This window comes from Gadus chalcogrammus, chromosome 2, assembly GCF_026213295.1.
Source record: "Gadus chalcogrammus isolate NIFS_2021 chromosome 2, NIFS_Gcha_1.0, whole genome shotgun sequence".
Lineage (NCBI taxonomy): Eukaryota > Metazoa > Chordata > Actinopteri > Gadiformes > Gadidae > Gadus > Gadus chalcogrammus.
The window spans coordinates 19,330,323-19,355,002 of record NC_079413.1 but is presented as its reverse complement, the minus strand read 5'-3'; the positions used below and the strand labels follow the sequence as shown (position 1 = coordinate 19,355,002).

At 46.8% G+C, this 24,680-nt stretch overlaps 1 protein-coding gene across 1 annotated transcript in view; it reads right to left on the bottom strand.

The window, feature by feature from the left end:
* Positions 1-2,319: 2,319 nt before the first annotated feature.
* LOC130396806 (SEC14-like protein 1) overlaps positions 2,320-24,680 on the bottom strand; it is a 22,739-nt gene continuing 378 nt past the window's right edge. The window contains exons 2-16 of the mRNA XM_056604801.1: positions 23,446-23,538; positions 19,093-19,242; positions 18,453-18,584; positions 17,553-17,681; positions 14,305-14,569; positions 13,292-13,401; positions 12,425-12,614; positions 9,439-9,527; positions 8,738-8,808; positions 8,236-8,407; positions 7,611-7,745; positions 7,029-7,163; positions 4,840-5,085; positions 4,106-4,284; positions 2,320-3,413 (exon numbers count right to left, since the gene is read on the bottom strand). Coding sequence (XP_056460776.1) covers positions 3,308-3,413; positions 4,106-4,284; positions 4,840-5,085; positions 7,029-7,163; positions 7,611-7,745; positions 8,236-8,407; positions 8,738-8,808; positions 9,439-9,527; positions 12,425-12,614; positions 13,292-13,401; positions 14,305-14,569; positions 17,553-17,681; positions 18,453-18,584; positions 19,093-19,242; positions 23,446-23,508 — 2,172 coding nt within the window. The 5' untranslated portion in view covers positions 23,509-23,538 and the 3' untranslated portion in view covers positions 2,320-3,307. The remainder of the gene's footprint in view (positions 3,414-4,105; positions 4,285-4,839; positions 5,086-7,028; positions 7,164-7,610; positions 7,746-8,235; positions 8,408-8,737; positions 8,809-9,438; positions 9,528-12,424; positions 12,615-13,291; positions 13,402-14,304; positions 14,570-17,552; positions 17,682-18,452; positions 18,585-19,092; positions 19,243-23,445; positions 23,539-24,680) is intronic.

Genomic DNA, 24,680 nt, shown 5'->3' with positions numbered 1-24,680 from the left:
GGTGGTTTAGCGCTGATAGAATACGAACACAGGGGCTGATGGGAAGGTACGCTCTGCACTGATGGAGGCTCCACTGATCAATACCCCGTCTGCCCCCACCGCCCTGCAGAGCACGTCCTCCTCAGAGCGCAACAGGCTGCCTCCTCGCTCTCCTCTTCCTATCCTCCTCATCCACCCCCACCCCCCCTCCTCACTCTCTAACAACTGTACACCCCCCTTCCCTCCTTCTCCCTCTCTAATAACTGTAGACCCCCCCCTCCCAAAAACAATGAACAATTCCATAAAGATAACTGGACTGGAGTCAGACATTAGCTGCCCGCTAGGCTAGTGCTGTTTATTTAGGTGGAGAACGGACATCCAGGGAGGTCATTAGCTGCTTAGGTTGGTTATTCACCGCTGTGGACCTGGGGATAAACGCTCATGATTCCTCTCTCTCATGTCGCCCAGGTCAACCGTCCTCGGTCCCGTTAGGTCCGACTTCTGTAAGTCCACGAGTGTCGGGAGTTGTTAGACGCATATTTTACTCGGAATGACAACTGATGAATGATTAATGAGGGGAGAAATCTAGCTCGAAACATGCCTTTGGTAATAGCAGTCAGATGAGAAAGCCTCTATGAATTGAAATGCATATGCAACACAATATTTCAGATATACTGTACATTACATTAACATTAAGTATGTAAAACAGTCATATGTAACATTAAAGTGGAAAGTATTCACTGAAGTCACTGAATCAAGTAGAATAACCGATAATCAGTAGATCAAAAAATAAATTATAGCGGTCGCTCAACGGTCTTCCAAGATACTTTCCCTGTGGCACAACGCCACTTGGTGGACTGTATGATAACTGCAACAGCAGAGTTTATAAAAAGTCTCATCGACAAGAAGTAGATTTCAAGTAGTTTGTCTTAAGAACTACCTTTAAACAGACCGAGATTTCACATCTTCTGGGCACAAATCTGACCATTGAAAACAATACAAAATACATTAGAAAGTTGTTAATTGATGGACAATTCAAGGACAATTCCAGTATTTTTAACATTGAGCCCACTTTCTGGATTGTCTAGGATGAAATAGAGTGGTTAACACCGACATTTTTAATATTGGTCCCGTCTCCAGTATTTGGCTAATTTCGAATCGCCCCTGCCCAGTGGCGTCACTATGCCGTTTCTTTCGGTGCTAAAACCTGGGTTTTATTTAATCAGCCCCGAATTGTATTTAAAAAAGGCCATTCTGGCAAGAGAATAAACGGCTTAAAAACATAACCAGTCTGTTTACCACCTCAAGTGGCCCGAATGCCATTTTTCAGGCTTCGAATAGGCCTAGGCCTACTCGTTGGTTTTTCCGAGCGAGTATTCGAATACTCGTTCCAGAAAAACACACCATCAAAAACAACACTAATAATCCCTACATACTCCCTGGAACCAATTTTGAAAGTATCTGCATATTTAGTTGAAGATTTAATAGCTTTTGAACGTTAATAAGTAGGCCTAAGTAAGTTGGAGTTCCTTACTTTTTCCCCGTGGATGCGAACAGCTGTTTCGTTCCAAATCAGCTGTCCTCTCTGCCATCTCAGCCCTTACGGGAACATGTATTAATTAAGGACATAGCGACTATCCTTCTTGGATTACTGGCCAAGGTGGTGTTGAAGATCACCGGGTATGCGGAGACTGAAATTATTATCTTTTCCTCCATTTTAGCGCTTTGATCTGGATCAGGTAGTGAACTCAAGGTCACTCCAAGGGAGTAACACTGATTGGCTGTTACGGCATGTCACTCAGTGGCAACGCTGTTGTACGCTGATTGGCTGTCATCACGCGTTTGCTGCCGAAAAGTTGAAATATTTCAACTCGAGCAGCATTTGACGCGCCGCAAAATACGTGAACGCGCCGGACACGGGCGTGCTGCGCTGCAAATCAGATTTTGCCGCGCCGCAAATCAAATTTTGCTGCCGGTTTTCTCGGCAGCAAGTGCTGCGGCAGCAAAGCAGCAACGCGTCTCTACATTCACTTTGAATGGGATCATGCTGCGCGTCAACTTTTTGCATCTTTTGGTGTGAACGCAGTAAGGGTGGGTATATTTATCACACACACACACACACACACACACACACACACACACACACACACACACACACACACACACACACACACACACACACACACACACACACACACACACACACACACACACACACACACTTTTACTCTGAAATAACAGCAGTCAGGTAGCTATTTTCAGCTATAATAAACTGCGTATTTTGTGTATTTAGGTAAAGCATTTAATGTGCATGCGCAATAAAGCACAAAAAAAAATGATAGGGTCTGTAGCATATAACCACATTTTCTGATTACAGTTTAATGTAACAGTAGGCTGACAACACCGCAACTGCAAATTAGCCAGACGGAGATAACCATGGCAACGGGTCAAAAAATTCTCATTCTGCGCACGCATCCGCCGTGTTGATAAACAAATAACCCCACTATTGAACGAAGTTAAACCGAGTGAGCGTTCCGTTCAGACACCAGTAACGTTCATCAGGCAGTAATACAGTAAGTTCAGTTCACGTTCTCCCAAAATATGAACGAGTTCATGAACTAACGTTCAATGAACGCGTTCAGGCACAACACTGCTGGTAGAACTCGCTGTGGTTGGGGCTTGGGGGAACCGAGTGAAAAGACTACAACCACCCCCCTTTCCGTTTCATTTACAAAAGGCAGATTTACAAAATGCCAAATAAAACACGACAGAAACTGTATTTCGCTACAATACTTGATGAGGAACATCAACGAACACCACTAAACACTCGATGAGTTTCGCATTTCTAAAAACTAACGTTTAGGGGTGTTTTAAGGATAGGTTTGTGAATGCCCATAGCCAGCCATTGTGAAGCAGGCAGGGGCGAATCGAAATTAGCCAAATACTCGAGACAGGACCAATATTAAAAATGTCGGTGTTAACAACTCTATTTCATCCTAGACAAACCAGAAAGGGGGCTCAATGTTCAAAACACCTGAATTGTCCTTTAAACAAATTAAAGTCAACCATTGCTTGCCAAAGAAGAAGTTTATTAAAGGATTGTGATAATACAGGAACCCTCAAGTCAACAATATGCTACTCGGATATAAATATATATATATATTCATATTATTTATATTAACAATAAAACTAAATGCTGAATATCATAATTCGTGAAACCATAGTCAAGTGTTAAGTATTTTGTTATTCTAAAAGTGTTCGTTAAGTCCACAGTACAAGCCAATAGGAGTCCACGTCCTCACGGTGCTCTCTTCCCATTGGTCAGATGCTACCTGGATATGCCTGAGCTGGTGTGTGATTGGCTGGAGGCGGTGGTGGCCGCGCTGAGCTGGGAGAAGCCACTGTGGCTGGACTCCAGACTGGTCATGGACCCCCTGGGGAGCAGCAACAAGGTGACGTTAATATGAAGTAGGGCAGTGGTTCTCAAAGTCTAAGATGCAGTAAGCCCGCAGTTTAATCAGAAACATGCGCCTGTGCTTCGTGAAATTGTTGGCTCATTTCTCCCCACCAAAGAAGACCAACGCCAGGGGAGGGACAGAGCATTAAGAGGTGAATCCCACAGACCAGATGGTGGCTACACACTGTTAGCAGACCTATTAGCAGCTACATACTGTTAGCAGACCTATTAGCAGCTACATACTGTTAGCAGACATGTATACGGCTACATACTGTTAGCAGACTGATATGCAGCTACTGATAGCAGACCAACTAGCCACTACATACCGTTAGCAGACTGATTAGCAGCTACTTTCTGTTAGCCGACGTATAAACGGCTACAATATTCGCTACATTGTAGCGAATATTACTGTTAGCAGACGTATTAGCGGTAACGGGCTGTTAGCACAAGTATTAGCGGTTACACACTGTTAGAACAATAAGCGACTACATCCGGTTAGCCGACTTATTAGCGGATACATACTGGTAGCAGACATATTCGCGGCTACAGGCTGTTAGCAGACCCATTAGCGCCTACATTCGGTTAGCAGAAAGATTAGCGCTACATCCTGTTAGCAGAGGTATTAGCGGCTACATCCCGCTAGCAGCACTCAGTGGTGGTGGGACCGACCTGAAGTCCTGCGAGGCCAGCACCTCCGTGTAGTAGATGACCTTGCACTTGTGGGAGGAGACCTGCAGCGAGGCCAGCACGTCGTCCACCCTGGGCAGGCTGGAGGCCGTGCAGGCCGGAGCGCCCTGGAACCGCCACTGCAGGATATAGAAGCCGGGCCAGCGGGTGATGTGGGAGCCCTGGGGGAGGGAGGGGAGTGAGTGAGTGAGTGAGTGAGTGAGTGGGAGTCAGGGGGAGTGAGAGTGAGAAGAAGGGAGGGATTGAGTGATGGTAAGAGTGAGAGAGGGAATGAGTGAGATAGGGAGTGTGGTTGAGGATGAGAAGGGACAGAGGAGGGCTTACTGGTGGGACGGTAAGCCCTCACTGTCTTGAGTGCTCAGATAATTAGGATTTTGTGCCTTTAATGCAACGGACGGTTTTATTTCCCAAAGGCACACGGTCTAATCGATCCCAAGTCCTGAAAACAAAATCACTTCCAAATAAGTTCCTCACAGCAACCATGAGGAACACTCTAACAATGAGGACTTGGTGACACCAATCAGTCCCTAGGGACTCAAACCCATCACCTTCAATCTCACCCTGCAGTTACTACGGGAATAGAACCCGTCACCATGGCATTACATTTACATTCGGGGCGTTCAGCAGACACATTTATCCAAAGCTACCTTCCTCTGACAAAGTCCATTTGTCAGAATGGACTTCGGACCCCCGCCGTGACCCCGGGCCCCACGTACCTGGACGCTCTCGCCCTCACGGCAGGCCAGCGCCGTCTCCACCTTGCTGTAGTCCTGGCCCAGCGTCCAGTTCCTGTCAATCAGCGGCAGGTTGGCCCCGCCCACCAAGGGGGTGGCGCCTGGCGCCTCCTTCCTAGGGGGGCTGGGCGCCCGCTTGGAGTGGAAGATGTTGAACACCACGTCGCCCTTACACACGTCAAAGTCCCAGGTGATGACCGAGGACACCTCAGCGATGTCGATGAGCAGCTGGGGGGAGGAGAGGACAGGAGGCTGGTTTTAACGCTCAGGGCCGTCACACCTGGAGCTGGGTAGTCTGATCGAAGGGTTAAGATGATACTTTCACATTTCATTTGGTGAGGCGTTGCCTTTTTAAGGGGAAGGAAACTAAACAAACACATCCCTTGTCGATTGGACGGGAAAACTCCCGTCCAATCGACTTGTTCTGCAACTCCTTGTTGCAGAAGAAGGAGCAGCCACAACTATGCATGATCTTGCTTTTTTTTCATTTTGTTCCTACAAATAAAAACTTGAGCCCATTTAAAACTGAATCATTTAGTGTTTTTGAGAGTGATCACAGTGAACCCTTTTAATAAACGTTGTCCGAAAGTGTACATTCAACCCTTAATGCTCTGATATCTGGTTCACATCAAGGTTGCATCTGAAGCGAACAGAACCAGAGTTCACTTGGACGTGGACAGAGACTTCAGTGAGCAAGCGGACCAGGAAAACCACTTGGATGAAGTTTACAATATAATAACAGAGACATTAACAATCACAGAACTTTCTGCAAAAGGAAAACCAGGTTCTGCAAAACCAAAGCATTTGAAAGGTAAGCTAACCTACTGGTTTAAGGCCCTCTGATGGTAGGGATGTTTATATCCAGTCTCTTGCCCCTCCCTGACGATAGCGACTGAACCGATATACAACAGATGGGAATGATATATATTTCTACCAGCAGGTGGCACTGCACTCCACGGTATCGGGGGATCAACCCTAGCATTCAGGCTCCTAAGACAGATGATATAACCTCCTCTGTATCTCTCCTCTGCAGAGTTGTTTACAGAACAGTAAACTTTGGCACAGTGATTACATCAGCACCAAGGTCGGGTTCCATGAGGCCACCCTCACGTGCACGGCCGTCTCCCCCGGCGTGTTTGCATTAAGCACTACAGGACTAACCTGAATGACCACCTCAAGGTCGGAGCTCACTTCTATAAACACAGACCAGGAGTCAGAATCATGAGGCCTAGCGGTTTGTTACGAGACAAGTATCTGACTAATCAGATGACTCTATTTACTATCTAGTCATTTAATCCAAAGTCACTCTTAAATCTACGTCATTTTGGAGCAGGTAGAGGTTAGGTCCATCAGACCCATTAGCCTCCTAGTTAGGTTCCTAGTTAGATTCCCTGCGGTCCACCTGGAGGCAACTTTGAGCAAGATGCCCATCTTTCTCAAGAATGCCCACAGGTAGACTGCAGGCCTTAGCGAAAAGAACCGGAACCTAACTAGAAACCTTTCGGCAAGTACTCAAACCACAACAGAATTCAGTTCAGCGGTGAGGTCTATTTTATAGACTGAATTCATCCAGGATGGACTCGACTAGTACAGACGGTGGTTGAGAACAGCGTAAGGCCAACCTGAAAGATTAAAGTGAACTCAAAGAACTGGCCGAGCATGGAATAGGTGCTTTGGTGGTTGGGGAACGAATGAGGCCATTTGTGTTAAAACAGTTCTCCTTTCACATTGTATTTATCCTGGCTTGCCATCAGACGCTGGAGCTCTGCTAACCCAATTTAGACTCCGGTGAAGCTGCACAACACGCTCAGCGTAGCATTGATACCTGCCCCGAAGCTACAACCGTTTAGCGATCCATCCAGTCTGGTTTGAAGCGTGCATTGAAAAAGGGCGCAGGGTAGACTAGTCGATGCAAGAAGCCCCAACCCCTCATACCTGCTCCTTATGAACCACATTAAGACTCACTGTCACTCACTTTTGATGAAGGCGTGAGGAGAGACAGATGGTGTGTAAAAGGTGGGGTAAAGGTAGTGTAAAAGGTGGAGTAACTCATAGTGGGAGATAGGGTGTAAAAGGTGGGGTACCTTGTAGGGGGGCTAGATGGTTTGTGAAAGGTGGGGGATCTCGTAGAGGGTCTTAAATGAGGTGGAAAAGGTGGGGTACTATCATACCTCGTAGGGGGCTCCCTTGAAGACGCTGGCGCTCTTGTAGATGGCGTCGGCCCACAGCCGGTTCTCCTCGCTCTCCAGCTGCTCCGCCGTGCGGTATAGGCTCTTGGGGACCACGCCTCCTTCTGGCAGCTCGCACTTTCACATGACACGGGGGAAACAGGAAGTGAGTGTGGAGGATGTGAAAGTCTGGCGGAGGTGCGAAATTGACTGAGTGACTTCCTGTTCACAAGAGAGACGTGGCTTCAAGACAGTAAACAAGGGTTGATTGGCTTTTGAGGCTAGGAAGGCTATGCTATGAAGCATGCTATGACAATCCCTGTTGGCATGTCAATGTGATAAATAATAACCGGAATAAACCAGTGGCTGACTAGGAAGAGGCAAAAGATAAAGGTGTGTGTTGGCTTATGCGCGGTGAGTGGTTGTTGGTTTGTGTGTTGGTTTATGTGTGTGTGTTCGTTGGTCTATGCATGTGCGTGTCCCCTGCCAAGTCGTCTCCCCCCCCCCCCCCTCCATTCCCGTGACGACTAGTTCTTTACGATAAAAGCATTTAGACACCCGTGGGGGTGGTGGGCGTCGCCTCACCATGCAGGAGCCGCCCAGGAAGTCAGGCAGGATGGTCTTGTCGATGTAGTCCAGAAGCCCTCCCGGGCCCTGGTAGTCGTTCCCCGCGTACACCAGGAACTTCTTACGGGTGTTCTCGTCGATGAAGGGACTCACCTGGCGGAACATGAATCTCATCGGTCAAGGACCGTTTCATTAGGTACACGGCATCACGCCGTCTCATTGTTCCAGGCCTGGTAGTTCAGGATATCAAGTGGCAGGCGAAAACATTATACGGCTAACTGTTGAACCTTGTAAATCTGTGGTGAGCTATACTAACATGCGTCACAAAAGCATAGTTTAAAAAAAATAAAGTAATGTTGAAGCCATGTAGAGTTGACGTCATAATAAGGCGACATCATGTTAAGGTGACGTCATAATAAGACAAAGTCATGTTAAGGTGACTTCATAATAAGACAAAGTCATGTTAAGGTGACTTCATAATAAGACAAAGTCATGTTAAGGTGACTTCATAATAAGACAAAGTCTTGTTAAGGTGACTTCATAATAAGACAAAGTCATGTTAAGGTGACTGTGTAAACTTGGCTTCACGTTAAGGTGACGTTGTGTGAAGGTGTTTGACCCGGCGGTTGAGGGGGGGTCTCACCAGGGTCCAGAGCACGGGGAACACCCGGGGGGCCCTCAGGATGAGCAGGCGGCCCAGGGTCTCGGGGTAGTTGGCCTCCACCACCTCGATGATCCTCAGCAGGGCCTTCACCCCCGGCCGCCACAGGTGGCGCATGTTCAGCCCCTCCAGGTCCACCAGGCACGTCCAGCAGCTAGCAGTGACGCAGCGGACATCGGGGTTAGCCTAGCCTAGCACGGGGCTATGCACTCATTGCGACTTATAGTAGGTGTTAGCGTAGCCTAGCTTTGGCTAACTACTAAAATAGTATTAATATAGTAGTGTAGCGTAGCATTTGGCTACCTGCTAAACTAGTATTAAAATAGTGGCGTAGCGTAGCATGTGGCTACCTACTACAATGGTATTAATACATTAGCTTAGTGGCCGCAATGGGATTGGCCTCTTGCCAATCCCATTGTACAGTTTTGTGCTGTGAAAAGCCAACACAAAACCAATAAGCAGGGAGGACTTGGTTCTCTTGTACCTGATGGGTCGACCGAACACCCTGGTGTTCTCCTCACAGCGGCGCAGACCCTCCTCGTTGATGGACAGGACCTGAGGGAACACAAGGACAGACCGAGGTGAGGACTGCACAGAACCTAGGATAGGACTGCACAGGACCTAGGATAAGACTGTACATAACCTAGGATAGGACTGTACAGAACCTAGGATAGGACTTTACAGAACCTGGGATAGGACTTTACAGAACCTAGGATAAGACTGTACAGAACCTAGGATAGGACTGTACAGAACCTAGGATAGGACTGCACAGGACCTAGGATAAGACTGTACAGAACCTAGGATAGGACTGTACAGAACCTAGGATAGGACTTTACAGAACCTTGGATAGGACTTTACAGAACCTAGGTTAGGACTGTACAGAACCTAGGTTAGGACTTTACAGAACCTAGGTTAGGACTTTACAGAACCTAGGTTAGGACTTTACAGAACCTAGGATAGGACTTTACAGAACCTGGGATAGGACTAAACAGAACCTAGGTTAATCTTTACAGAACCTTTACAGAACCTAAGTTACGAGAGCAAAGACAAAGTGTGTATATCTGTGTATTTAAGAATTGAAATGCGTCTACACAGTACAGGTGAGTGAGCGACGGTGTCTCCAGGCAGGTAGATGTTGGGAGTGAGAAAAGGTGCATGCTGGTCCTATGCAGCAGAAAGACTCACCTGTCTCAGCAGGCCCTCCTCCCCCAGCGCCCGCACCAGGCCCTTGGTGTCCATCTGACCCAGGCGCAGGATGTACAGAGGGCGGCCGTCTGGAAGCACAACCACACACAGTTACAACACAACCCATAGAGAACCTCATCAACACACAACCACACGCAGTTACAACATTTGTACGCACAACCACACACAGTTAGAGCACACACAGAGAACACCCTATGAATACACACCCACCCTCAGGAATGCGTCTGCACGAACAACCATACCTTTAAAGCATGTATTCAGTGACCGCTCCACTGGAGCCATCAAGAAACACGTTTAAAGAGTGTTTTGGAAGCTTTTGCATTGCATGAAATGTAAATTTATTCAATTCACATAGTTGTAAGGCATGCCCTGTAAAGCACATGTAGCAGAAGCCCAGAAGACTCCCATAACACTAGATCCCGCTAATTACATCGTCAGGCCCCTTGAAAAAGTTCAGCACTATTTGAACTTCATTGCCACTTCGTGAATGCATGTCACGCATGCCGTCAAATCCTGGGTGTTTAAGAGTTTAAGTCTTCGATGGCTTGGAGCCTCTGGGGGGGATGGGGGGGTACATACGGCTATTAAATGCTCTTAACAGATGGTATGTCATCTTTATTGCAGAGTCCTTTATTTATTCATTTATTTATTATTTTAATTCTTTCACATCCTTTGGATCAGTTCCAGGTTCTGAGCAGGCAGGCAGCTATATATATATATATATATATTTATACAGAAAGGTCAGATGTGTCTTTCAGAAACAGATATATATATTTATAAATATATATATGTCTGTTTCTGAAAGACACATCTGACCTTTCTGAAGCTGCATTAGGCGGGAGATGCGCCGGGCTAAATGTAATCAGCGCCCGTGGCTCGTCTAATTAACTCAAAAGCCAGCGGACATTTGACTCCAACGACATGCTGCCTACCCCTCTCCTCCAGAGCGACTAATCAGAGGAGGGAGAGGAACCCGTTAACCAGCGAGCGCCGTGTCACCGCTGGTCACGGCGTTTAAAGCTCTCCATCGCGTCTTCATCAGACGGGGGCGGCGACGGGGGGGAGCACTGGAGCCGTGCCCACCGCGGCAATTAGCAAGCGCTGTTTACCTCCGCAGACACAACAGATGGCAGGCTGGGGCCCACGGCTAATCATTGTAGCAGGGGCCCCCCGGGGGGCCCGCTGCAGATGTGAGCTGGCTGGTTCCTCCAGCTTCAGACTCACAACAGGCTTTTCCTCAGAATACAGAACCGATCTTGATGCACTTTGCGTTGCTTTTCGCTTGCATTCAGAGTTCAGGGAAGGGAACTTTCGTTGAGCTGTGTTTCTGGACTCTATTTACAGAGGGTGATCCTCTTGTTTGCACTGTGCAGTCAGTAAGAACCTTTTAATGCAGGGGTTCATCACCTCGTTTCATCTCGGGACACAACATTGGTAATTGCTATTGTTGGACCTATTCGCGCACACTGAAAACTGACTCAGAAGACAGGGGGAAAGTGATTCATTTGGTTTTTTGTAACACACCTTCGACTGAAAGGCAACGCAACGCATTCTGGGTCCTGACCCATAGGTTAAGAAACGCTGCTCTGATGATAAGACTCAATACAGACAAACTAGCCAATGTAGATGTTCCTGAATCACCAGTGTCGGCCTGCAGCGAGTGCGTATAGAGCTGCACTCCGACAGTTGGGCGTCGAAAGTAAAGATAGTAAAGAACGAGAACTTGTGATGTTCGAGAGAAGGGAAACGATCGGAAACAGCGGGGCATGGAAACGTTCCAAACGGCTCCCAGCCTCTGCTAGTACTGTAGGCCTTTGTGTGCGCTGGAAGCAACATACGCTGTTGCTAGGAGACCAACGGAAGATGTGATTCCTTCCGATACAACATTGACACAAGGGATAAGGCCTCTGTGTTTGAGATGCGCGCGGGAGAGCCTCCCGGACCAGCCATCCCTCACGAGGGCTCCCGAGGAACACACCGTGGAGACCGATGACGCAGGTCCAGTGAACTCAACAGGGGGTTATCTGCTACATGGGGGTCACACTGATACTAACGTAGACCTTGGTACCAGGCCCAAAAACTATTTGGCACAGAGTCCACCCTGGTCTATTGACCTGTTAAGCGTTTCCACTATGAGCAGCTCAGTGGCTCAACAGTGTGCTAACCATGTAGGCAGTACCCCTCGCTGCGTACCAGGTTTGAGTCCCACCTGCGGTCAACTTCTACATGCAGAGATCAAGACTTAGACTAAAATGGTCGCATTTGTGACCATCTATTATGTGGATGCAAGGGGATGTTAACGGCATCAGAGCAGAAAAAGTTCTCGATTTAAATCTAGTTCTTCACAAACAATGTAATATATGCGCTGTCACGTTTTAAAAATAGGGCTGTCTCAACACGAACATTTGTAATTTTGTCCCATCTAAATTCTGAAATGGTTCAACAGGCAAGGGCACATGATGTTTCATAACGACTTTTAAAGCCACAGCATCACGAGTGTTGGAGGAAGTCGGTGGCTCTCAGTTCCACTTCGGGTCCGAATACGCCTTGGTGAGGGCAGAACTCAGAGTCCGGCGGGTCACATACCAGACGAGCCACCGAGCGCCCTGCCTGGCAGCTCCGCGTGGCAGAGGACTAAACGCGTTGAAACTCCTTTTAGGGTCTTGTTCTGTTTTAAGTATGATGGGTGGTAGTGATCATTTTTAGCAGAGCTGGAAGCACTCCAACGCCCTTGTGGGGATAACTAAATTCCAGTGAAGAGACGTGTCAAATAAAGGTGGTTTGTGCACTGCAAATTAAAATTTAAATGAGTTACACCACAGTAGTAGTGCTACCCAAGATAAGACCATGCAAACGAATACACACTGAATACACTGGCTTACAGATCCAGAGAAAATGAAATAATGAATTGGAACTGCAGAAAATGACCAGCCTGTTATTTATAATCGTCAGAGACTAGCTTCACCTCTGTCGTGGTGGTGCCAGCCCCCGGTGTAGTAATCCGCCAGCAGGCCGGGGCGCTCCCAGGAGTCCAGCAGGAAGTCCACCTGGTGCTGCTTCCTCCAGGTCAGCGACTGGCACAGCATCTCGCGGGCCTTCTCCAGGCCGAAGTCCCGGGAGCGCAGGAACCGCAGCACGTGCTGGTCCTTGGGGATCTGAGGGGGATGGGGGGGGGGGGGGGGTTTACAACGGGGACCGCTCGATGCGATGGAAACGTTTTCAGTGGTAAATGGACTGCATTTATCCAGCGCTTTTCTACCCAGTGGCCACTCAAAGCGCTTTGCAATATCCCCTTACGTTCACCCATTCATGCACACATTCACACAGCGACGCCGGAGTCAACCATGCAAGGCGACAGCCAGCTCGTCGGGAGCAGTCAGGGTGAGGCGTCTTGCTCAGGGACGCCTCAACACCCAGCGAGGAGGAGCCGGGGATCAAACTAGCGACCTTCTGGTTACAAGTCAACCCGCTCTACCACCTGGGGTACTACTAGTAGTAGTGGTAGCTCAGCAGGTAGAGTGGGTTTAAACTACTGCTAGTTGTGGTTTAAGATCAGGTGCACAGACAAGACTGATCTTTTAAAATGTGGACCAGATAAAAGTTTATCCTAGGATCTGGGTGAAACACAGATTACTATCCCAGCTTTACTGTGAGCTGTGTAATTCTGTCCTTTATGCGATGATTGTTTGGAAGAAGAACACCACATTTATAGCGTGTTTGGGTGCTAATAAAGTGCACTTTGAAGCCAATGCATTACTACAATTAAAGTGCATTGTGCTGGCAGGAGAGTGTTTGGCTGTCTGCTTGTCTGTCTCTGTGTGGTACCACTCACTTTTCCTTTGTGGGTTTCCTGCAGCCCCTGGCGCAGACGAATCAGACAGCTCTCCTGCAGGGGAGTGAGGTCGCCAAGGTAACGCCGGATGTAGTCGGCGTCCAGTTTGTCTACAGGCAGATCGTCAACGGTTACAGTGCGATGAAACTCGTGCAGCAGCAACAGAGCGATTAACTCCACTTATAAAGGGTCAGGCGGTACAGAGTCAAGAAGTTGGGAGCGTCTTGCTGGTGTTTACTGGGTCATTCGGCTCGTTGCTTTGAATTATCCACAGGACAAAAGATGGATTTTATTTTGGCCTCCTAATCACAGACGTCAATAGAAAACCTCCCAAATGAGTCACATGCAAATGTGAAACAAAGACTGAACACATTTATGAATATACTGAATTTATTTAGAAACCAAGGCCGTACAATTATGTGCCGTGCTTATGAATGGTGAAAGGAAACATTAAAATATAACCTTTACACTCCAGAATGAATTAATATATTCACTGCTATACTTGAGTTTTTTCCTCAAACACAATAATCAGAGTGTAATCCTCACAATTTCACTAGTGAGTAACGGTTGAAGCTCTGAAAAATGGATAGCATTAAAGGGTTATAATAGTAGTAAGAGAGCAGTGAATATATCTTAATTTTGGATCACAAAGGTTATATTTTTATGTTTTCTTTCCCTAATCAAATAGCTACACAATTGTACGGCCTTGTATTCTAAATGAATTTAGTAGGGGTCAATTCCCAAGAACGCACTTTTATAACTTCAACACACAGAGAACACATTACTGAAACATATCACCAATAAGTTGCTAGAGGGTTTGACCGCAGAGTTCGGGGTTTGAAACAAGGACCTTTCAGCTACATGGGAGCCAACCACTGCCGAAACCCCCACCCAGAACTCCTTTGGTTTTGTTAAACACGGGTGACATTTCAAATGAACAGAGTAACCCCCTATTACCCTAGACCTGTCGTCATGGAGACCAGCGTCTCGCTTACCCCCACTGGGGGACCCACCTTCTGGTGCGGAGGGGGGTAGTTCGGGGGGGCTGGAGGACGCCCCGGTCTTGGGTCCGGGGACAGAGATGGGCCAGGGGGCGGTGCTGTTGGCGGTGGCGGCGGAGGAGGAGGAGGTGGTGTTGGCGGTGATGGAGCTGAGCGGGGGCGCAGTCAGGCGCCCGAGGGGGGCTGCTTTGGGGGCGAGCGATGGGGTCCAGCGAGGCACGTGGGTGACCCCCTCCTGCTCCAGCTCCCTGAGGTAGTACTCGATGATCTCCTTACCCTGGAAGGGGAGACCGGGGCTGGGGTTAGACGACAGGCTGAAGAGCTCAGAGCTGGGAGAAAGGGTCGTTTCGCTTTCTGTCACTTCATATTTGTTTCGACCAATCCTGTGGGAGGAAATGGGGGGGGGGGGGGGAGGGGGGGTGCTCTGTAATTGGGTGATGATTGGCAAACCCAAAATTAAAGAATAAAATAAATAAAAATATAAAGGATTTTTTTAGAATAAACTCTGAAAAGTGTCTAAGGTTTTCAATCGCACTGTGTAGACTGCGCACTGTAGAAATACACGAGCATCCATTCTGAACGAGTTCCTCCTCCTCCTCCGCGTTATATCTCCATAACTAAACAGGACACATGGTGTGACTCCGCCCCCTTCAGGTCGGTCCGGACCAGGGCTCAGAGCCGTCTCCCCCCTGAGGTTGTGCTGTGGCACAGAGGAACGGCTGGAACTGGCCTGAGGACTGGATTAGCATGGAGACGACGGTATCAACATACCTCTATGTACTCATAACAACCTTCCAGGGACTCTCTATGTTTTCCATCTCCGGTACAAAAGGGCTACCCGCTTGAGGGTTTTTTTGACCTGGTGATGCCCTTGTCTGGAGTCGATGACTCAACACATTATTATATTCAGTTTGCCATTAAATCTTAAGATGTTCTTGATCTTAGGAAAAAAACACATTGAATATTGATATCAGCGATCCAATAGGGGCAAGTATTGTTCCACGTCCAGGCTTTAAAACAAGAATAATTGGATGAAAATCAAACAAGCCATTTATGTTTCAAGGGAAAGTGTTAAAACTAAAATCACTGTGGTGCACTTCCACCTAACCCTTTATAATTATGTAGTTATAGGATCGAAACGAACAAAGCTGTTGAGAACTCGAGGCCGTACGCTGCATGCATGCCAACAATGAGTCTCAAACAAGTACAATTATTATATTTAGTGTTTGGTCCATGAATCTGAGGGAAACAGAGGTTCAGACGTTATTATGGCCCGTTTGGAGGAGGCTCTGACGGGCTCTGAGCCCATCACAGAGATGGTTCATCTCAGGAGGGACTCGGCACCGCCCGGCACATTTTAATTGGTCATGGAAACGCTGATCAACGCGGCATGGTTTCACTCGGCTCGGCCTAAGATGCTAATGGGAAAGGATACATATACCGGTGGGTTTAAACCACTGGTGATACGCGAGGTGGTAAATCCAGTGATGAATTCTTAAGAAACAGATATACAACCAAAGAAAAAAGAATACAGATAGTTTAGAATAAATTTAAATATTGTAAATACAGTGATATAGTATCATGGCTCCTAAAAATGGTGTCGCTCTGTGCAAAACATCCGTTTCCCATTGTCATGTTTTCAATTGATAGTCTGTTGGCTCAATAAAGCCACTGGGAGCAGAAGCAGCGCTGCTCTGCGTCTCCACTGTTCCCTCTGCCTGGCCGCCTCTCTTTGCTCTGCCACTGCACTTGGATTCATCTCAATCGTTCCGTTTGCATAGGAGACAGTCAGCAAAAGGCCTAGAAGACAAGTAAGTGGTCCACCTCAAGTCAAAAGGTTAAGAACCACTGCTCTACTCTATCGCATCCTCCTCGTGTTGGAAGGAATATGGGGATACGATGTGTTTCACAGTACAAGGTTGGAACATGGTTCGGTAATTAGAGCGGGCTGGCTATTAACCTGAAGGTTGCTAGTTCGAGTGTCGAGGTGTCCCTAGGCGAGACGCCCTGACTGCTCCTGACGAGCTGGCTGTCGCCCTGCGTGGTTGACACCGCCATCGGTGTGTGAATGTGTGAATGTTTCGGCAACATTGTAAAGCGCTTTGAGTGGCCACTGGTTAGGAAAGCGCTATAAATGCAGTCCATTCAACATTCACCACAACAAGTAAACATAGTATTTGAGTTCCAGAAAACATGTTTTTGAAGCCCTTTGCTGGAAATAGCTTTTAGGAAAAGAAATCTCGCCTACCGCTATTCACTGTTTCGGTCCCTTCAGAATGTGCCGTTTGTGTCTGTAGCTTTAATGCAAATGAGCTGCTGCCCATTGACCAATGAGCTGTCAGACTGAACCACATCATGGAGGAGAAGGGATTGTTGCCATTTGCGGACTCCTGGAGCTCTATATCTATATAATAATAATTATTATATTATATATATGGGTATATATAATATTATATCTAATATAACGGCCAAAAGCTATGTGCGCCTTGGATGAAATTAGGAAACATAAATACTGCGTATGACGTCTCTGGCACTTTCACAACAAGTAAATACTCTTAGTGGGGGATATCTCGGCCGTGGTTGAAAAGAATTGGGGGCTTCGGCGGCGTACTCCGGGAGCTGAGCTGCTGCCGAGTTCCCCCCGCCTGAGCTGCTCGTCCGCTGTTCCACAAAATCTTAGCTATGCTCTGATGGAGGAGAGTGGGGAAGTGGGAGGTAATATTCAACTGGGCCCCCTTACTATGTAGGAGGGGGCGCCGAAACTGACTCGCTTGTTTGGTAACTGGAGGCAGGGTACTTTCAGAAATGCATATCTCACTCAAAAAAAATCATGTACAGACTTTTTTCAAAGTTTGTATGTGTGTGGGAGCACCAGAGACCCAAAACAACACCCCAAATCCCAGGAAAAGTGTTTTTTTCATAATATGTCCCCTTTAGGCATATTATACTACATTAATCAAATAATAAAGACGCTTTGAGAATCAAAAGGCATTTTGGATTTCCTTCTCAGAAAGCAAATTAGTGCATCTGGAAGCCCAACGAATCTGACATTTTCTCAGCAGTCACAAGCCGCCGTTGTGTCTGCTGGTGGGATCATGTGTCACACACAGCCCACGCCCCACACCCACAAGAAGAGGCCGCATTATGTCAACACTGTGGACATAACAAACCTCAGAAGTGCACCTGCGCTGCCGTTCAGAAAAGCCCCACCTCAGGTTCATGGAAATGTACTTTGTGATCTGTTTGCAGACAAAGCGTACCTTCTTGATGCTGCTGGCGTACTGCTTCATTGCGATCTTCTCTGAAGAGTTCTCGAAGCCGAAGAACGACTTGATGTCCAGACTGGCCGTCTGCTCGAAGCATGTCCACTCCTCGTTCTCTGGGTGGACCTGGAGTCACAGACAACATGAGGTCATGAATTTAACACACCCCTCGTTCTCTGGGGTCACAAAGACAACATTAGGTCAATGGGGGGCCTACGGACAATATTGGGTCGACCTGAACACTCCTGACCCTGACATGACCAGTTATAAGTACTAATATTACAATATATAGACATACTGTATTTGTATGATATAAACATAGAGGAGTTTACATTTAAATCAAATCGGAGGTAAGAAGAGAACCCAAGATGCACAAAATGAAATGAGATTTAAACTGATGATGTATAACATTAGATACAGTTCGCTGAGTGAACACTGGACTGTATAAGATATTGGGCGACTATGATTAGAGTAGATTACAGCGGACATGATTAGATAAACCGACACGAGTTCAGTTCAGACGTTGCTATCTTAGATCAGAGGACCCATTAGACCCAAAGGATGCATGAGATGAGTTCAGACGGAGCTATATGAGACCAGAGGAGGCCGCATGGGGCTCAGTTCAGACGGAGCTATATGAGACCAGAGGAGGCCGCATGGGGCTCAGTTCAGACGGAGCTATATGAGACCAGAGGAGGCCGCATGGGGCTCAGTTCAGACGGAGCTATATCAGACCAGAGGAGGCCGCATGGGGCTCAGTTCAGACGGAGCTATATGAGACCAGAGGAGGCCGCATGGGGCTCAGTTCAGACGGAGCTATATCAGAGCAGAGGAGACTGCATGGGGCTCAGTTCAGACGTTGCTATAGGAGACCAGAGGATGCATGGGGGGTCTGACCGTGTAGTTGCAGAGCTCCCTGACGAACACGCGGCTGGAGAAGGTCTCGTTGTGGACCTCGATGTGCAGAGTCCTCTCCCGGCGGTTCAGAGTGTTCCTCTGGATGAAGTACAGGTAGTCCACGCCCGCCATCTAACCACACAGATACACAACATAGGACAAGGACATATGAATGAGAGAAAAATACTTCAAAATATGTACGTGTAGCAAAATACAGACACCACACTCGCACATATTCACACAAAGTCATACACTCACAAAGTCACACACTCACACACACTCATAGTCATACACTCACACACTCACAGTCATACACTCACACACTCAAAGTCACACACACACACACACACACACACACAAAGTCACACACACACACACAAAGTCACACACAGTCACACACACACACACTCAAAGTCACACACACACACACACACACACACACAAAGTCACACACACACACACACTCAAAGTCACACACACACACACACACACACACACACACACACACACACACACACTAAGTAGAAGTAACATTATTTAACCCTTGGGATTACCAAAGCCAGGGACTATAACCCTGGCCCAGAATCGAAGGTGCCCCTCCAGCGATAGACCCTGCCTACGGAGCTGACTCAGGGCTTACCCGCTTGAGGAGCCGGGGGGCCTCCACGTCCACCATGCAGCGCCTCTCCGTCACCGTCACCGCCCCATCCGGGCTGTGGGTCTCACTCATCACCTCGCTGTCCAGGAACACCGGGATCAGCGGGCACTTGGGGAAGCGCCGGACGTACGCCTGGAATGGGGGCAGACCACGCGCTTCAGACACTGAAGCAGAGGTAGATGGACTGTATTGACCCCAGAGGGGGAGACCTTCTCTGCATTAAACCCATCATAACACACTGCGGGCAGGGGGTGGGCTGCCTTTCCCATGAGCAAGGGACGGGCACTACAAACAAGAATTGGTTCCCGGGCGCAACATTGCGCCCGGGAACCAAATCTTGTTTGTAGTGCGCGCTCATGGGCAAGGCAGGGTCGTTGTCTTGCATGGTTAATAGTCTGGGGGAAACGGGAGCACAGATGATGGGTCGGCTTAGCTCTGGAGGTAGAGCGGGTTGAATTGTAACCGGAAGGTTGCTAGCTTGAACCGAGTGTCGAGGTGTCCCTGAGCAAGACGCCTAACCCTAAGTGCTCCCGATGAGCTGGCCGTCGCCTTAGATGGGTGACTCTGCCATCACTGTGTGTGAATGTGTGTATGAACCAGGGAGTTCATACACACATTCCACTCACATTTCCACTAAGGCCTTTCCAGAGTGGAAAGGCCTTTCCAGAGTGGAAAGGCCTGGAACACAGACCCTCCATTCCTGGTGGCAGTAGTGGGCCTCAAACCCAGCACCTTCCTGATGTGAGACAGCAAGAGCTGACCACCACACAGTTTAGAGAGGGTAGCAAGACTGGGCCACCATGGTTATGCTGAACAATGTTACGACTGCACAATTGCTTGCACGTTGACTACCTTAATTAGCAAGCTACGAGTACTGAATCGTGCCTGTGCAGTACACCATCGATTTAATGAAAAGGTAAGGGGTTGCTATTTATCCAAGTAAAATCACACAACTGGAGTTGGTGGACAGGTGGTTCACGAATTCAGCCTTCACCGTGACACACAACACTTGTTCAGCCAGTCGACCACAGCAACATCAGTAACCATGCAAACCCGAAAGACTGAACCTGGCTTCTCCGGTGGACGCGAGTTTGGCACCACATGACTAAAACCAATTTAACAGCTGAAGCAGCAGCAGGAGCGGGGGGAGGGCGGGGTGGGGGCGCGGGGCTAAAAGCACAACAGTGTGTACTGTACTGCTTAATGCTTTGTGGATGTTCAGGTTTACTGCACACCGACCTCATTAGTTCAGTCAGCTGCTGTTTTGGTGAGGCCAGCGTCGCTCTGCCTTGTACAACACAGAGCACCATGTGATGACTACGGTAGGAAGCCACGGGTGTGGTCTAGAGACTAGGGACTTCTGACCTCCAGCCAGACCATCCTGGAGTGGAACTACAATGTAAACTTCCTTCTTGAAGGGATCCTAACCACCATCTTAACATTAATGACATGCATCTAAAATATGACATTCAATGCTGTTGATAAAAACATCTGCTGAGGTGTGCCTAGAAAACCAAACTGCTGTGACAATAAAATATGCAAGGCAAGCAGGGACACAGGCTGAACCGGGTCGTTAACACCGTCCCGGGTAAGCATTCTGTTGTTTTGTTGTTGGGCTGTGAAACATTTACTTCCAAAACCTGATGATGTTAGTTTTTCATGAATGGATGTGCCGGACAACTTACGCCGACAGTGCTAGTCGCGACATTAGCGCACGCCCAACCGGTTGAATTACTTTCTGAACTTTAGCACCGGCACGCAACGTTTGTTGACAGACGTGTGTTAACTAGAAGGGCCTAAGGAGCTACTGAAGTGAACGTTAAACGCAGAGAGAAGAGCGCCCTGCGTCAGAGCCGGAGAACCCATGTCCCGTGCCTGTTGATCGCTCGGCAAACACAAGACAAACTTAATATTTGATTAGCCAGCTAACCTCTAAACATTAAAGAGCAAAACACACAGGCAGTCTAATCAGTCTAAACCTCCACCACGCTTATTTATGTAATCCAAAAACACACTTCTTCTCGATTTAAGCCCTTCTATATCTGGTGTTGTATAACAGACACCAGGAGTGAATGCTACCCCCTCCTGATCACAGCACAAGGACGTCTTTTCTCCACTCCACCACGCTGGAGCAGAGGAACAAAGGCCAGAGTACCGTGTAGGAGCCCGGCCCGCCAGTTATGTCCTGGCTGCCGTAGACAGAGAGCTAGCCAACACATTGTATGCCGAGGGCTGTATTATGCATGTATGGACAGTCAGAATCTGTCCTGATGTTTTTCGTATTTAATGACCAGAACCTCCTGTAAATAAACTGTCTAATCAGGGAATACAGTCATAACAAATCACACATAGTTATATCCGCAATTATGTATCATTCACTCATTTGGCAAACATCGTAATTCAGAATGACTAATGACGGATTCAGATACATGTCACTCAGGAGCAAGTAGGGGTCAGGCATCTTGCTCAAGGATGCCTCCGGCTTAGGCTGTGGACGTTGGCGTTTGGACCCAGAACCTTTCACCTCAGAGTCAAACACCCTCCCCACTAGGATGCCTGTTGCCAACTCCTGTCTGTAGAAAGGAGCTACGCCATGCTTTCTAAGCCAAACCACATTCACACAGGTCTGAGGTCAGATGGGGTCAGGTGGGTCGGAGAGAGGTCGAAAAGGTAGCGACGCCAGGAGCTAGCACTCACTCGCTGTTAAGGGTCAGTATTAAAAGAAAAAAATGAAATTACAGGGTTAAATCTCCTTTCCATTTATCCTGTGAGCGTCGATCAATTCCATTTGTAAGAAATTCTACTGATCTTGGAACTGTGGTTGAACAACGGAATGTTCCGAAGCGCGTGTGCCGTGTGTGTTTGTGCGTGCATGAAGTTTGAATCCTTTCTTGTGGTTGAATACGGATACTGAGGCCGGTGTGCTTCGCTCATTGCTTACAGCAACAATACGCTCTCTAAACAGGTTCAACACGTTGTGTAATCCCCTGGTGTGGTTTTACTGTACACTGCTTGTTTAGACTCCTGCAGTAGGTCGTATTATCTCAACACTGCGCTACGCGTCATTCAGTTTGTCCCCAAGTTAGGTGCACTCATGCAGCTCTGAGTCCACTCGCAGCTAAATGGCTTGCCAGTCAATCACTTACATGGGACCCCAGCTGCCAATCAAAAACATTCTGATATTTGCGGTCCTGGCATCGCAATAGTGGAACAAGCTCCCCACTGACACCAGGACAGCTAATACCCTGCACAGAAACCTCATCTGCACAGACGGCAGCATGGCCCATTCAAATAAAAGAAAGATCGGCATTTCTGCTTTGTAAAATGGAGCACTTGGAGCAGTCTGCTTGTTTTAGAAATTTTATGCACTTGCATGATTCTGGACATTTTTCTTTTGGTTGAATGCACTTATTGCAAGGCACCTTGGATAGAAGCCTCAGTCTAACGAATCTACTGTAACATAATGTATAGCGCCTCATCACAGTCAGACTCTCAAAGGGCTCCACAGTCCCCTCTTTATCCACGACTCTGCCCCACTCCCCTCCAGAACAATCGTTTTATTGGTTTCATAGACTTCGCACAACTATTGCTCAGAAATGTGCGTAGGTGCCGACATCAGCGGGGAGTGGGAATTCTTGCCATTTCAAATGATATTTTTTCCTTGTCTAGTGTTAACACATTGACTGATTACTATCTTAATAACTGTTGTATCGACTGATGCAAAAGTATATTTTTAATTTTGGTCATATCATCCAGCCCTTCTTGGAAGAGTTAGGAATCATATGCAAGTGATATACGCTCCATGCTGACAGTTATATTGTCTTCACCATTTTACATCTTAATCTTCCAAAATAGCCATTAGGTACTTCATGACCTTTTGAGGCAATAGCTACATTATTCGACTGCAAGTATGAGTGATGAAAAAACACTTGCCTAACAGAAATGTGGGAAAGTGGATACAAAAAAAAAATGTTGAGCATGTCGATTAAAAATCTTTGATTAGAAACCTTGACTACAATCAGCGGTTAGTGATGGTGGTGGGTGTCAGAATGAACAAGACACCACTCTGGCCAAATGCTGAGCGAGGTTTGTTTTAATGGTTACATGCTTTTTTTCCCCTCACAGTATGGCGACTGTTGCACCAGATGTTATGCAACAAAACTTCAGGAATGTCCCCTGTTGAGGCCTCCGAGGTACAAAGTATAGACTTCAGTATCCCAAATATTACAGTGCACAAAGGTTTGCCATGTTTTTCCTGATGCCTCAACATTTGACACATACTTAATCATGTTGTTATCAATAATAACTGCAATGGAAGCGCATGACAGAACTCACCGCCATGATGAGCTCGAATGGGTGTTTGTAGACCCTAACAGGGGATTGGTATTCCTGCACCATGACTGCCTACTGTCCTGGTCCACGCGCATTCTGGAAAACAGAAACGGAGGTCAAAAGATAGAAACAGTGCAAAGTGTGCCTCACTTGACATCAACTGTTTACTGGATCAAAATTCCGGAATATTATAAAATAACTTAAACAATATTGACCTCTTAAGGTCTGTCAAGGAGTCTAAAGAGATCATCATGGTCTCTTTAATCAAATGAGTTTATGATCACTTAAATTGCTATGAGGCAAAATATTTCCAAAGCACTGCCTAACAGCAGCAAGCAATAGATACAAGCGTAAACCTTGACATTTATTTAGGTAGATCGATGTAATTAAAAGCACAGCACAACAACAACACACACAAACATTACACTACCCAATGATAAACATAAAAACACGAAGGTTACATTAAACAACATTAAACCAGTAGACTAAACCACATTAAAACACTAGGCTAAAAATTAAAGTTAGGTTAAACAACATTTAAAACACTAAAGTTAGGTTAAACAACCTCAAAACACTAGGCTAAACAACATTAAAACACTATGTTACGTTAAACAACATTAACGTCAAGTTAAAAAACACTAAAATACTAGGGCAAACCTCATTAAAACACTAGGCTAAACCAAATCAAAATAGTAGGAAAAAACACATTAAAACACTAGGCTAAACCACATTAAAACACTAGGTTTAACCACATTAAAACACTAAGCTAAAACACATTAAAAGACTTGGCTAAACAATATTAAAACACTAGGCTAAACGACATTAAAACACTAGGCTAAACATTATAACGCTAGACGAAACAATAAAACATCAGGTTAAACAACATTAAAAAACTTGGCTAAACAACTTTAAAACACTAGGTTAAACAACATTAAAACACTAGGCTAAACAACATTAAAACACTTGGCTAAACAACATTAAAACACTAGGCTAAACAACATTATAACGCTAGACGAAACAACAATACAACATCAGGTTAAACAACTTTAAAACACTAGGTTAAACAACATTAAAACACTAGGCTAAACAACATTAAAACACTAGGTTAAACAACATTGAAACATTAACGTTACGTTACACTAAAAACCTAACGTTACGTTAAACCCTAGCCTAAACAACATTAAAACAAGAACGTTATGTACAGACACTAACGTTAAGTTAAACAACATTAAAACATC